The 15,007-nt window shown below is 38.3% G+C and overlaps 1 protein-coding gene across 1 annotated transcript in view; it reads right to left on the bottom strand.

Annotated features, from left to right (window-relative positions):
* Positions 1–15,007, bottom strand: part of Sohlh2 (spermatogenesis and oogenesis specific basic helix-loop-helix 2) — a 45,957-nt gene that overhangs the window by 27,426 nt on the left and 3,524 nt on the right. The window contains exons 2-3 of the mRNA XM_048340600.1: positions 8,688–8,774; positions 7,681–7,895 (exon numbers count right to left, since the gene is read on the bottom strand). Coding sequence (XP_048196557.1) covers positions 7,681–7,895; positions 8,688–8,774 — 302 coding nt within the window. The remainder of the gene's footprint in view (positions 1–7,680; positions 7,896–8,687; positions 8,775–15,007) is intronic.

Below are 15,007 nucleotides of genomic sequence, written 5' to 3'. Positions count from 1 at the left end.
CAAGACAATATTGATAAAAAATAAAACTTAAAGTAAGAAAAACAATTTTTAAATATGATAAAATATCATTTATGTCAGGCACTATTAGTGCACACCTGAAATCCTACTCAGGAGGCTAAGATCTTAGGACTAAGATTTGAAGCCAGCCCAGACAAGAAAATCTGTGAGGCTCTTTTCTCCAAAATGCCAGAAGCAGAACTGTGGCTCAAGTGGTACAAGCACTAGCTTTGGTTAAAAAAAAGCTCAAGGACAGTGCTCAGGCCCTGAGTTCAAGACTAAGGACAAGTATGAAAACAAAATAAAACATTATTTATTAGTACAGTTATACCTGATTATTATTTATCCATTAAAACAGGAACTAGAGGAATTTCCACCAATAGTACTGTTAGTTTTTCTGAAAGTATTAGTCTATGTTACTATTCTATATTCCAAAATTGACCATTTATCCATTTCTGTGTATTCATGGAAGGTGAGTTCCAAGATTCCCCAGGGACACAGAAAAAATTACTGGATGACTAAGTCCCTTAGTTAAAAAAAATAGTGAAGCATTTGCATATTCCTGAATACTTTAACTCATTTATAAATTACTTATAATACCTAATGCAATTTAAAGGCTACATAAATAGTGGCTTCAATTGTGTAGTGAATGATGACATAGAAAAGTGGTCTGTACATGCTCAGTACAAATGTGGGTCCATTCAATATTTTTAATCTGCAAGGAGGCAGAATCTGTAGACACGAAGTGCTGACTGTCTGTAGTTCTTATATCTGAATCAAGGGTACTGAGAACCTGTTATTCAGAGCAGAGTCCATACCAGGATCTGAGAGATACCATGATAAGCAAACAGATCCTGCTTTTATGGAGTTAAGTGTTTCTGTGGAAGAAAAGAAGCTAAACAAATCACTGAAGATAAATAACTGGCACAAAATGTGTCCACCAATGTTTGAAGGAAGATCACAGGGTCTGTGGGAGCACAGGCTGCAGCCCTGATCCTCTCTATAGTCTCAGGAGAGGCCTCTAGACAGGCTATCTAGGAGTCAGTCATAGTGAAGGTGAGAACAGGGAAGAGTGGGAAGCAGAGAACATTCTGGACAAAGGCAGCAGCACCCCTCACTGGGAAGTGGGAATCAAAGTAGCTTGAGAAAGTGACAGAAATCTAAGATGTCCTTGCCTGGAGTTTTTAAGGAAGAGAAGAATGAGATGAGGCCAGAAAGGCAGAGAGGGATGGGCTGTGATCTTAAAGGCCAAAGTGTTCAATTAAAATGGGCAAAGGGAGGTTATTAGGTTAGGGAGTGACATTCTTTTTAGGATGTCAAAAACATGGTGCCTGTGTTGAACTGGACTGACAGGCAGGATGTTTGCTAAATTGTATTTGGATTTGATTCCATTCTCTGAATTCTGAGGAATTTAGGCTGGAAGAGAAGGAAGGAAAAGTACATGTGGTTTCTATAAGAATGTAGGCTTATGAGGGAAGGAGTCTGGACTGGCCCATCTTCTGTATGTTAGTGTGGAGGGCCTGCAGGTCTTGAAGCAATGAGAAAAATCAGGGTGTTATGGAAATATGGACAACAGGATGAAGAAAGAAGAGGTGGGAATATAGAGGAAAACAAATACTGGATGATTTAGTTGAAATAAAATAATTTTTATATACTTATTTTTAAATACTCTATATATTTATATATTCACCAAAGGTAGATTAGGATTGAAAATGCTCTAGAATCAGAGAAATGAAAAAATACAACCCTTTACTTTTAGAAATCACCCTATGCTTATTTTTGGAAAATTATAAATTGATTTTACTGGCACTAATATGTCAGATTTAAATAGATCAATTTATATACCTATGTATACATATGTACTATATATACCACCAAAAACTTACTTTATGATCAGAGTTCAAATTCATAGAAAGTTTTCCATTAGCACAGAATCTCTACCAACCCAAATCTCACCCACTAGTGAAAGCCTAATTATAGAGCTGCATAGGGACTCCAGCTACCCATGTAGTTCCCACAATTCAACACTCTGGTGCTCAGCTCAGCTTCTCATTCACATGCTGTACAAATTAATACACTAAAAGAGTTTCTAGTTTTCAGGATCACCCAAAATGGTGTACTTTCTAATGAATGGAGTGTTCCTTAAAACAAAACTAAGCAAAGCAAGAAACAGACCAAAACTCTGCTCCAACTAACACCACTTCTTCCTTGTACCAAAAAAAATTTCAGTCTGAGGCCTCAATTGATAGCTCCTTTGTTTTAAGATCAACTTGGGACCATTCATTCCTCTTCATGTCTCACAGATGACAGTTAAGTGTAATGCCACTCCCCAAGACTTGACCCCGCTGGTAAGACTAGATGCCAATATTCTACTTTGTCAATCCTGCCCACAGCATCCTGAGGTACCAAAGCCAGCTGTCAGATCAAACTGCAGCAAGCTCATTTTCATCTTGTTCCATCCCCAGGTGTGTCCCTGTCAGCTAAAAAACAAAAACTTTACATAAGAGTATTCAGAGCTGGCCTCTGCAAGCTTTCATCCATTTGAGATAAAGAATCTCAAAAGAATAAAAGCAAGCTTCAGGTTTAGGTTGTGGGTGTTTTTTTCTTTTGTATAGGAGCTTGAACTCAGGGCAATGTACTAATCAGGTAGGCACTCTATCATTTGTGTCACAAGATGCTTCCAAGAATAGCTGGAAGGACAAGTGTGTACAACCATACCAGCCTTTTATTAGTTGACACTGGGTTTTACAAACTTCTTGCTCAGGCTGACTCTGAACTAACATCATCCTATATCTGCCTCCTGAGCAGTTAGATAATAGTCCTGAGCCTCCTCAGGTTTTGGCCATTTTGAGTACATCCATCCATTATGCAGTGTGAGGCCAAATACAGGCAAACTAAATTGGAATAGTGCATTTGAGACTTGTAACAAATGACATTCTTTCTTAACTACTCAATTGAAACAACCCTTTAGAGTAAGAAAGTTGAGAACATGAACAGGAGAACACAGAGTTCACTTGCTACTAAGAGGCCACCTGTGATGATGAAATGCACTGATGCCCTGTCAGTTTATTCTGGTCCATAGGGAAGGTCAGCATGCCCCGTTCCTACTGTGCTAGTCCACAAAGAGCTCCTCTTGAAAAAAACTAGGGGTGCCAATTACAAAGATCAGCAGCTTTTCTCAGTTCTTATTCACACCCATTATCAATTTATGGGACAAAGTTCTTTGTCTCAGGACAAAGCCATGTCCTAAGAAATATGTACTTAGCTATTTCATCAGTGCTAATAATATCAGAGTGGATAGTTACACATATCTGAATAGGTCTGTCACTTACTGTGGTCTTGTGATGTAACACAGTTAACATAAAATGTAGGGGGCCATTACTAGCTTCAGATCACATACTGTTTTACAGGAAAAGCTGTTTTTCTAAGTAGAAGGAACACTCTCTAACTACAAAAGGTATAGCACATAAACTGGGCACCAGTGGCTCATCCCTGTAATCTTAGCTACTAAGGAGGCTGAAATCTGAGGATAGAGGTTTGAAGGTAGCCCTGGCAGCAAAGTTTGAGACTCTTATCTCCAATCAAGCACCAAAAAACAAGGCCAGAGGTGGAGCTGTTGCAAAAGGTAGAACACTCCCTTTGAGCAAAAGTGTTCAGGGGACAGTGCCCAGGCCCTGAGTTCAAGCAGCACCAGGAAAGACACACACACACACATACCGAAAGTATAGCATAGTAAATACAGGAAGCATGTTAAGTCCCTTATTGCAATCATCAATGTGCAGTAGATAATAGTACTTTTGATGGAAACATCATCATATGACACATGATTATACTCAGATATTTCATTGTTACTCTGCCTATTATTAAGTATTCAGGAGAAAAAGTCATATAACCTGAGTAGTAAGATTTACCAATACAATAAGCCAATGATTCAGAATTGGAGACATGAAGGGACAACTTGCAGATCCTTATGACCCACAAGAGTGAGTTTTCTTAATGAATTGGTAAGTTAACTGAGCAGACAATTGGAACAGTATGGGGAAAATATGAAACTAAACTTGATTTGTAAATCGAGAAGTTGCAATAATTTCCTTTTAGTGAATAGCACTGAGCTCACAAAAACTACAAAACTTTAAAAACCATAGAACCATTTCATGGAAAGGAAAACTACAATTTTGTACACTATGCACAAATATAAAATATATTTTAATTTTTGTATCTACTTTTAGAAGGTAAAATGTCAGGATGTACCTGGATTATCAAGCCAAGTATAGTTTAGTTTAACAATTGACTTAAGGCAAGAGTGAATTATCTTGGTATTCTAGAGCTTGAGCCTACCAATCCTACAATTATTCTAAAATGTTACCACTATATTATATATATATGTAATATCACTGGATATATATACATATATGTATCACTGGATAGTGCTAAAATATGTGCTTTGAATATATGAAAACTGAGAGTTAGGGAATACTGTTAGAAATCTTAACCAATACTCAATATATGTCTCTGCTATAATTTTTGAGAATGTGTTTGTAAAGTACTAATATTTTATTAATGACTAAAGTTAATCAATGATTAACAGTGAGCTCAAAACAGTTCTCTAAGAATAACTTTTAGCATCTTTTAAGTCGATAGCTTTCATTTAATTCTAAAATAAATCTAAATTTTATCTAAACTGAACCCTTATTTTCAGTAAATATTCATATGCTTCATACATATTTATAGCTGTGATTGTGTGCTCTAGTACTATAAAAAATATGGACACTTCTACGCCAAACCAGTTCATTTCCTGGAAGGGGAGGCATCCAGAGAAGAGGGAATTGAAGTAGCTGCAAACTTACCTAGACCAATCCAGCCTTTGAGGTACTACAAGACCTCTAAAGAGAAAAAAAAAAAGCTACCATAAAATAGAATAAAGGCTAACAATGACTATTAATTTGTAGATAGTCATTATTTTATTCCAAGCACAAAAGATACAATGTTTCAGGGAAAAAAAATTTAAGCCTTATAAATAAGACAGAACATGTATAAGACCCAACCTAAGGAAAACTACACATGAAAAGATATAAACACCTTCCACAAGGTTAAATGATTTGTAAATCTTAAACTTACAACATTTCTAGGTGGCTAGGAATATGGCCTAGTGGTAGAGTGCTTGTCTCCTATACTTGAAGCCCTAGGTTCGATTCCTCAGCACCACATAAACAGAAAAAGCTGGAAGTGGCGCTGTGACTCAAGTGGTAGAGTGCTAGCCTTGAGCAGTCAGGCCCTGAGTTCAAGCCCCAGGACTAGCAAAAAAAAAAAAAATTCTAGGACAAGAAAGGAAGTTTCCTATCCTCTGAAGCTAGCATCACAAAAGCAAAGTGTCCACAAAGAAAATATTTCCTTTTCAAAAAGGAATACAAAAGCTAGTCAGCCAGGTGACTCCAGAAGCTCATACCTAGCTACCCAGGAGACTAAGATCTGAGAATTGTAGTTCAAAGCCAGCTTGGACAGCCAAATCCTCAAGACTCTTTTCTCTTTATAGCTAGCAAAAAGCTGTTAGTAGATGTGTGGCTCAAGTGGTAGAGCACCAGCTACAAAGGAAAAAGCCAAGCAACCAGTACACACACACACAAACACACACACATGCACGCACGTACACACACACACACACACACACACCCTACTGTCTATCCCTCTAATGGCATTTTTCCATACATTCATTCCTACATTTACCTATACCTACAGCAACCCATACTTGGCTGCTAGGACTAATACTGCAAATTAGGAATAAATGAGACAAGAAAGGCAAATTCAGGTATATTCCACAAATTATCCCTTTATGTGAAACAAATACTTTTATAGAGAAGTATGCATATTTGTATCTACTTAGTAGCTTAGCTACATGTCTCTCCTTTGGCTAATAAGCAGTTTTCAGCGATGGGCTATAGGTGTAGCTCCACAGCAGAGTGCTTACCTACTATGCATAAACCTCAGCACAAAGAAAGTAAAAAAAACACAGACAAAATAAAAACCACAAAAAGGAAGAAAAAAATCAGAAAGAAATCTTAAGCTATGTTACGTATGCCATGCAGAGCAATGAAATTTACAGTGAGGGCAATCCGTAGTATAGACAGGAAACTCCTTTAATCTCCTAGATCTCAATAAATGCCACTAAACAGAAAGCTTGTTAATAAACAAAATGCAACATAATTTCAATAATGGGCAAAGATAACGCTTTACTCCATTCAGAGATGTATAGCTAGAATCCTACTTTTGGAACAAGGAGCCTTGTCATACTGCTTTGTCCAGTGTCATCCCAAAACTATGCCATGGGTTTAGATTATACTAAGTACTAAATCTCACAGATGGCTTCAATTCAAAAGTCAAATAATTACATATGTTTAAAAAGAAATTAAAAGAAGAGGAAGGAGTTCTAGCTGAGTTTTGTCAAAACATGCTGTGTGGTCAAGCAAAACCTCAGCCTCAGTTTTCTTATCTGTCAAAATACACACAATAAAACTGCCCTACACACCTCATAGAGATGTTTTAAAAGCAAAAATACCCCACAAATGGGATATTGTAATGAGAACTCAGTTGGTGAAATTCTTTAGCAGATTTTTTAAGGTGTATAATTAAGTATACACTTAGAAGCACAGTTTGTAACAATTTAGGGGAGCAGGATCCTGTTTGAGGAAGACAGTTTGCCTAGTGTGTCTACAGTTCACATTCCCAACAGAAAATCAAAGAAACACAAAAGGGCAAGGAGTATAGCTTAGTAGCAAAACAACTGCCTAGTACATGAGAAGTCTTGTGAGAAGTAAGGGGCAGGAAGTATGTGTGCACAGGACCAGTTGTTCAAAGACACCTAAGGAGCAGAGTGTCTGTCTGTCTACCTTTCCCTAGTAAGTGACCCAATGGCTTGGGCTTCTTGCCATTCAACTCTTTTTATTTCTTCACACATCTGGTTGCTCCTCCTATTCACTCAGGGATCACAATTTATTTCTAAACATTCTCCTTCAGCATAGAAAATCCTATGACCTATAATTCTGATTGTCTCTCATATATTCCAGTATTTACCTATAATTCCAATTTTGCCATCAGATGTTTTCACAGAAGACCAAATTTATTCTGATCTCACTCTGTTGAAACAGGTTCAAAATCCTATAAACCATCCATAAAGACTCTAATTCTCCTACCACTGGACCCCAATTCTCAGAAGCTACAGTGGGCCACGTCAAAGCAGAATTTCTGTGGAGCCCAAACACAAAACAGCATTGTTGGAGGTGGTAAGGAATAGACTTGATGGATCCACTCAGAGCTCCAAGAGACAGCTTCAGCCCACAGACAGCATGGAATGCAGCTGGGTGTACTTGCCTGTCCCAGTATCTGCTAAAACCATTAGTGACCTCTGAAAAGATGTGCCATTTTAATGGCAGGTATTAGGGGAAAAAAAGGATGCATATGGGAGAACTGGAGGCTATGTATATATAAAATTCTTGGTCCAGTTAATTGTCCCTTGTACTTATTATTTCTCAAGTTAGAATGATAGTTCCTATAGTGATACCATCTAACTAGTAACAGAAACTGACATGCATACGGATCCTGTCCAGGAAGACAAACCATCTTTTAGAGATTTTTATAGGAAGACATTTTTAAAACCTATAGCCACAGAGTCAAAGTTTTACAAGGTACCTGATCGACTTGATAGCTTCCAGCTCCTCAGCAGTTAGGACAGGAGTAGTCCTCAGGAAAATCATATTAAACACGCAGTTGTTCACAAGTGCGGCTGCCCTCTTTGCATCACAAATGGTGATGGTTACTTCCTCTGTATTTGAAAAGAATTTCTGTACAGCGCAAGCCAGGTGGTGAACGTTGACATCTCCAACCAACAAGAGGTCTAGTTTTGACTGAAAGAGAAGGATACAGAAGCACCACATAATTAACATCTAGGAGATAGCATCATGTCTGTGAGGATGAAAAAAAGAAGAGGTAAAAGTAGCACAAGGTCTACTCCACAGAGGATGGAGAGCACATAAGAGATACCTGGGGGCAGGAAATAGTAATTTCATGTCCAGTACTGCAGGACCATCTAGAAGCTATGCCAATTGTAAGAGTTTTGCCTACTAATGTTCTACTGCAGTTTTAGAAATTTATTTCTTGTCTGATCAACAATGGGTAAGATTCCTACCATCCAGTCTTCCATATGCCCTTTTCCTGCTGGGAAATCTGTTTCCTACAAAGAAAAAATGAACTAGTGACCTTCCCACACAACTTATTTAGATGAAACATATTCCATAAAACGGGAAATGATCTGAATTCCCAAGGCCTAAGAAAAACTGAAAGAAGTTATCTGAATAGAATATGCATGTTATTTAAATTCTACTGTTAGGGACCAATTTTTTTTCTTTATTTCCATCTAGGAATATTTTCAAGTACAATTTTATTTTTATTAATAAACTGTTCATCTTCACCTTTTATTTCTCTGTAGTTTATTCTCTAGAGCTAATAAACACAATCCACGAAAAGGGCCCAATGATTTGAATTGCCCAATACTTGAATTAACAGAAATAAGAAGATAATTTGAAATGCAGACCAGACAGGTCCACCTGAGAAAATAGACTTGGAAGTTGAAGCGAGTTTAAGCCAAGATAAATAGATGGAAGAGTTGGAAATCCTTGGGGAAGAGAATGGCACCAGACCGCCAAAAACACAGGTCTGCCGGAGGAGGTGCTGGTGTAGGTGGCCCCCATGTGGCATCCTTCAGCCTCAGCCTGGTTTCCCAGAAGCTGAAGGGAGGAGCAGATGAGGAGCAAGAAACAATGTAAGTGTAGGAAAGCAAAGCTTCTGGTGCTAGGACTTGAATTCCAGCACTCATATTCTCGCGAGGCCTTCTTGTCCACATCTAGCACTCTACAACTTGAACTACTCTTCCAGTCCAAGATAGGTGTGTTATGTCAAACATACAGGTATAACATACCAACATAAAGCTACTTTTATTTTTCAAGTCTTTTTTTATTTAACAATATAGTTCAACAATTCAACAAGAATTCTTAGTTGGGTACTCAGAAAACTGAGATCTTAGTTCGATCACAGTTCGAAGCCAGCCTGGGCAGAAAAGCCTGTGAGATTCTTATGTACAATAAATTCTCAGAAAAAGCCAGAAGAGGTGCTGTGGCTCAAAGTAGTAGAGCAGTAGCCTTGAGCACAAAGCAGCCCAGCGACAGTGTCCAGAATTCAAGCCCCAAGACCGACCAGCCAAAAGAAGCAATTCTGGCTTGCTGAAAGTATCCTCATTTTTTAGGATGTTACTGAGTTTCTTTTCAAAAAGGTTTTCTATCATCTGTTGGGATCTAAGGTGGATGTGTTCATCTGCATGTGATCTACTTTTTCTCATTTCCAAGGATAATGATTAACTGAACTATTCTCCTAATGATGGATTTGTGTATCATAATATTGAAACAAAAGCCTTTGTAAGTACCCATTTATGCAAATAAGCATGCATCCTAAAACACTGTAAGATCAGGAACTGTTAGCTTTGGGTTGTCAACTTAGATGCTGCCAAATTGTTTTCTCTGAAAGATTTTTAAAAACTATGTTCTCAGTAATAGATAGATGGATAGATATAGTACTCATTTTTACAAACCCTTAATAAGATGAACTATTCTTCAATTTTTTGAAATTTTTGTCAATATTATTAGAGGGAAACACTTTGTTCTTCTGATTGGCATTTTTCTAATTAATGTGAATATCTTTTCGTTTTAGTAAATGTGCATTTCTATTGTGCATTTTATTTCCTATTCTATTTATTATGCATGCTCATTTTATTATGCATATTATTGTGTATCTGCCTATTTATGGTTGTTCTTTTTCTGACTGTTCTGGTAGAATTTTCCATATTCTGAATGTTAGCTACTATTTTCATGGCTGTCTACTCTGTCCTTAAATCTGAAGTCCCTCCCATGTGGTAGGGTGACAGGTTTATACCACAAGGTTCAGCATATTAACTGAAATGGAGTCTTGCTAACTTTTTATTTGGGTCAGCCTTGAACCACAAGTCTCTAATCATCTGGTATTATAGGCATGAGTTATTATCATGCCTAGCCTTGCCTAGGTATGCTTTTAGACATCCATTTCATTTATATTTTTAAATGCTTGAATTTTAAGATACATATTGCTGAGCTAATCCTGCTCAGCAATTTTTCTTTTTTTCTAGTAAGGCTTTTTTAGAGCCTATATAATTGTGTGGCCCAGTATAGTTTGAAATTCTCAGACAGCACAATTACAGAAGAGTTTCATCACTGTAGAAACCTGTTTATGTAGGAGAGCAGGTGAACTAAATAAAAGTCCTTCCACAGGGCACTTTTTTGTATCCCACCAACTTTGAGATGGAGTGCGTTCATGTCCACTTATTGCTAGTGTACAATTTCAGCTTATATTTCTATTTTAACCTATGAAATTCTTACATAAAGATATTTTTAATTTTCAAGAGTTGTATTTTCAATGATGTTCATAGTTGCTCATTTTTTATTTCATGCACTGTCAACTGCAAATGTATCTGGCACAATGTCTGTTACAATTTGGGGACATTTTCTTCACAGCCTAATATAAACATTGTTAATGTTCTGTGGATACATGAGGCCTATTTTCTGTTGGGCACAAAGCTCTCTATATCTGCTCTCTATATCCTCTCATTGTCAGAAATATTCAAATCTCCCTAATTATTAGTTCTCTAAGATGTATGAGTATGGTTAATTTTTGGCTTATTCATTCTTTGGCTCTGGAGATGTTATTCTATTATGTCTTTGATCACCTCTTGCACACTGTGTTCTCTCTCTCTCCTCCCCTTTGCAAATCTTTAGTCTTTGTGAACCCCAAATTAATACTTCACTCCTCAACTTCTGAGAATCTCAACTTCAACTTAAATTTCCAGATCAGTAACTCCATCTTCTATCCTTTAAGAATGTTTTGCAGTTTCAGTTAACTTAACTTAATGTGACTTGCTAATTTTTAAGATTATTTTTCTTTTGTGACTTTTAATAGCCTATTTTCAGAATATGATCATCTGTCTGAAAATATAAATTAGAATTTTTGAAGTTTATTTCTCTCTCGTAGCCAACTCAAACTACTACCATAAATTAAATAGCTAACAATACAAATGAAGGCACAATTTCTGGTTTCTGTTCATAGATGGCAATTTCCCACTATGTTCTCACACAGAGCAAGAGTCCACTTCACTAAAGGCAGTCCTATTCTTGAGAGTGGAGCTTTCATGACCTAATCACCTTGAAACAGTCCCACCTGCTAATACTATCACCTTGGGGTAGGATTTTAATCTGTCCCAGGTGCAACTATTCTATCTTTGCATTTGTGTCTAGTTCTGCTGTTATTGGCAATCCTTGGTTATCCAATCATGTATGAATTAAAGGGATTAGCAATGTCTCTGCAGTTGGGATGGCGTAGCTCCCCAATGACTCGTGGCTTCCTTTAATGGCACTAATAGCACAACTGGATGGAATAAGTGTGGGTGAGTAGGGGAATGCAAGCATAGGCTGTGGCTAATGTTCGAAGTAAAGGCAAGCATCTCTTTGGAAACAAAGCAACCTGGTTTTTCCTCCTGGCCAGAGCTGCTTTGTGGTTAAATTCACCATTATTCATCTCTACTGGAAGAAATGAGCTAGGAGAATATTCAGTGTTCTACATCCAGCTAATTCAATACCAAGTGAACACTCTACTTCATCTTGGTTTCTGTGAACAATGTACCTACACTCTAACACTGAGTCACTAAAATTGCTTTATATCAACATGTCTTTTTCCTGTATGTTAAGCTGTAGTTTTTCTACTTTTGGCTCAGTGGACATTTGATCACACCTGGTTTCTAAATTTCAAGTGTTCTTGTGGATTTTTTTTTGTGCCAGTGTCAAAGTCTGAACTAAAAGCCTGCTTGCGTTGGTGCATACTACCACTTGACCCATGTCTCCAGTCCAGCTGTTTGATGATTATTTGGGAGATGGAAACTTGTAGATTTTTCTGCCTGGCAATAGTTTCAAGTCGTGAACCTCTGGATCACAACCTCCTAAAAGTAGCTAAGATTATAGTTGAGTACCCACCAGTGCCTGGCTGATTTGTTTTGGTTTGTTTTTTTAATGTTAGAGAGAGGCTGTTAAAGACTATGCATGCTGATTCTGGAGTTTGAACTCAGAGCCTGCTTTTGCTTAAGGCTGGCAGCATTTGGATCATAGCTCTATTTCAAGCATTTTGGTGGTTATCTGGAGATAAATATCTCACAGATTTTTCTGCCTGGGAGTATTTAGGATTATAGGTGTTAGCCACTAGTGTCCACCCATTAATGTATATCACCCCTCATTTTTCCATAATATTTACTTGCTGAAGCCATAATCACATTTGAAAAATATCACTTGCTATAAAGTTTGGAGTTTGTGGAAAGGTTTGTGTGTCTGCTCAATTCACCACTGTAAGCCAGTCTCACTTATATGCCCCACATGTCCCAATTCAGTATAAAAATGTAAACTCCTTAGTATGGTTTCTATAACCTAACAGGGTATTTCACCAACTTTCATCCTAATATCTTAAGAGTTTTAGAAGATATCATAACATTTTCTTTCCATATCTTTGTTATTATTATTCAGGGTCTAAGTAGTTCCAGCTAATCTAAAACCTCCTGAGTGCTGGGATTACAGGTGTGTGACATAGTGCCTATCTTCCTTAATGCTTTAGAAAACTGAAATTTGGAATTTCTGTGGTAAAGAGAAATGGGGTCCCTCTAGTATGTTTGCTTTTCCTTGTTTCCAGTAGCATTTCAGGAATACTTTTGAGTATTGTGAATCTCCACTGTAGCATATGATTTATTCAATACCAATACATGCTTTGAGAGCCCTGAAACAATTCTTACAAGTACAGTGATAATCAGGGATTTGCACTTGCTTGGCTGGTTTGCCCTGCTGGTACTCTACTACTGAAGGCATTCCTCCAGCTTGGTATTTTGCTGGCTATTTTTGGAGTATTGAGGGCTTTTCTGCTCAGGTTAGCTTCAAATTTCAATCCTCAGGATCTCCTGAATAGTCAGGATAACAGACATGACACCAGGGCCTGACCGTTTTATTATTATTTGTGCCCATTCTGGGGCTTGAACTTTGCCTGGCACTGTCCCTGAGCTTTTTTTGCTCAATACTAGTGCTCTACCATTTGAGCCACAGCTCTGCTTTCAGCATTTTGATGGTTCATTGGAATAAGAGTCTTACAGACTTTCCTGCCTGAGCTGGTTCTGAACCATGATCTCCAGATCTCGCTTCCTGAGTAGCTAAGCGTATAGGTGTTAGCCACTGGCTCCCAGCTTAGTTTTGTCATTTAATTAACCTGGTTAAAACTGAAGCAAACACACACACACACACATACACACACACACACACACACACAATAACCTACCTGGTGCATAGTGATCATATTTTTTAAAGACCCTTCTGAGAACAAAAGGGTAAACTAAGACTATTTCACAAAAATGTGTATAAACTGGTATACCCTCACTGCGAAAAAGAATCTATAAAACTTTCCATTTGAAAAAAGTATTTTTGGTTGGTTGTGGGGCTCACTGGGCTTCAATTCCAGGCCTGGCCATTGTCCCTGAGCTTTTGTGCTCAAGGGTAGTGCTCCACCACTTTTGAGCCACAGTGCCACTTCCAGTTTTCTGATGGTTAATTGGAAATAAGAATCTCATAGACTTTCCTGCCCTTACTTAGCTGGCTTTGAACTACAATCCCCAGATCTCAGCCTCGTGAGTAGCTAAGATCACAGGCCTGAGCCACTGGCACCCAGCATTCTCTTTGTTCTTTAGACATCTTTGCCATTCTATGTGCCTGCTTAATACTCTTAACATTTTCTAAGCCCCTTGTACTGGGCAGGTGCGCACTGTGAGGAACACAGGATGACAAGGTCATATCCTCAGGGGGCTTACAATCTGGCAGTCTTCTCTGCTATTCAGAGTGCGGTTTTCAGTCCTTGGAATGCAGAAGAGTGCTTGAGCCTCAGTTCTAACAAAGCATTTACTGATCAGTTTTCTACAGCTTGGCTCAGTGTGAAGGGAACAAAGGCTTTTACATCTGCAGCTTAGTTCAGGCACCTATTAGGGCTCTAAGACACTTAGGTAATCCCCTCCTGAAGGAAAGCACTTCTAGAGCATGCTTGAGGTAAGGACAAGCATTTGTACAATGCCTGGTGGGAGGTAGGTACTGCTAAATTTTCTCCACTAATAGTAAACACAAGCACTAAGGACAAGCAAATGTCAGTTCACCAGAGAAGGGGAAGGGAGAGGTGGAATTATCTGGAGAAAATATGTTGAGGACAGTGAACCTAGCTTTTTTTTTTTTTTTTTTTTTGGCCAGTCCTGGAGCTTGGACTCAGGGCCTGAACACTGTCCCTGGCTTCTTTTTGCTCAAGACTAGCACTCTGCCACTTGAGCCACAGCACCACTTCTGGCTGTTTTCTATATATGTGGTGCTGAGGAATCAAACCCAGGGCTTCATGTATACGAGGCAAGCATTCTTGCCACTAGGCCATATTCCCAGCCCTGAACCTAGTTTTGAAAGGAACAGTTCTCTGCATCAAAGAAGTAGGAAAAAGACCTACAAGGAGGAGAATGCAAGTTTGGATAGTGGAAATCAACCACCTAACTTAAGCTTCTTCCTCAAGTAGCATCTAGAGTTCAAATATATTCCCCTCCATGGCTGTGATCACACTGTCCCCAGAGTCTCTAAGTCTTGTGGAGAATTAAGAAAGAGCCAAAAACTGGATATGGTTGCTCAAACCTGTAATAACAGCTACTTGAGAAGCAGAGATGAGAGGATCTAGAATCAAGGCCAGTCTCAGGCAAAAAGACATTTACACTGGGCCCTGAGGCTCACACCTTAATTGTAGCTACTCAAGAAGCAGAGATCTGAGGAGTTGTTCAAAGCCAGTCTGGGCAGAAAAGTTCATCCGTAAGACTCTTATTTCCAATTAATCATCA

Source organism: Perognathus longimembris, chromosome 3 (assembly GCF_023159225.1).
Source record: "Perognathus longimembris pacificus isolate PPM17 chromosome 3, ASM2315922v1, whole genome shotgun sequence".
Classification (NCBI taxonomy): domain Eukaryota; kingdom Metazoa; phylum Chordata; class Mammalia; order Rodentia; family Heteromyidae; genus Perognathus; species Perognathus longimembris.
The sequence above is the reverse complement of the archived record's forward strand: the minus strand, read 5'-3'. Positions and strand labels throughout refer to the sequence as shown.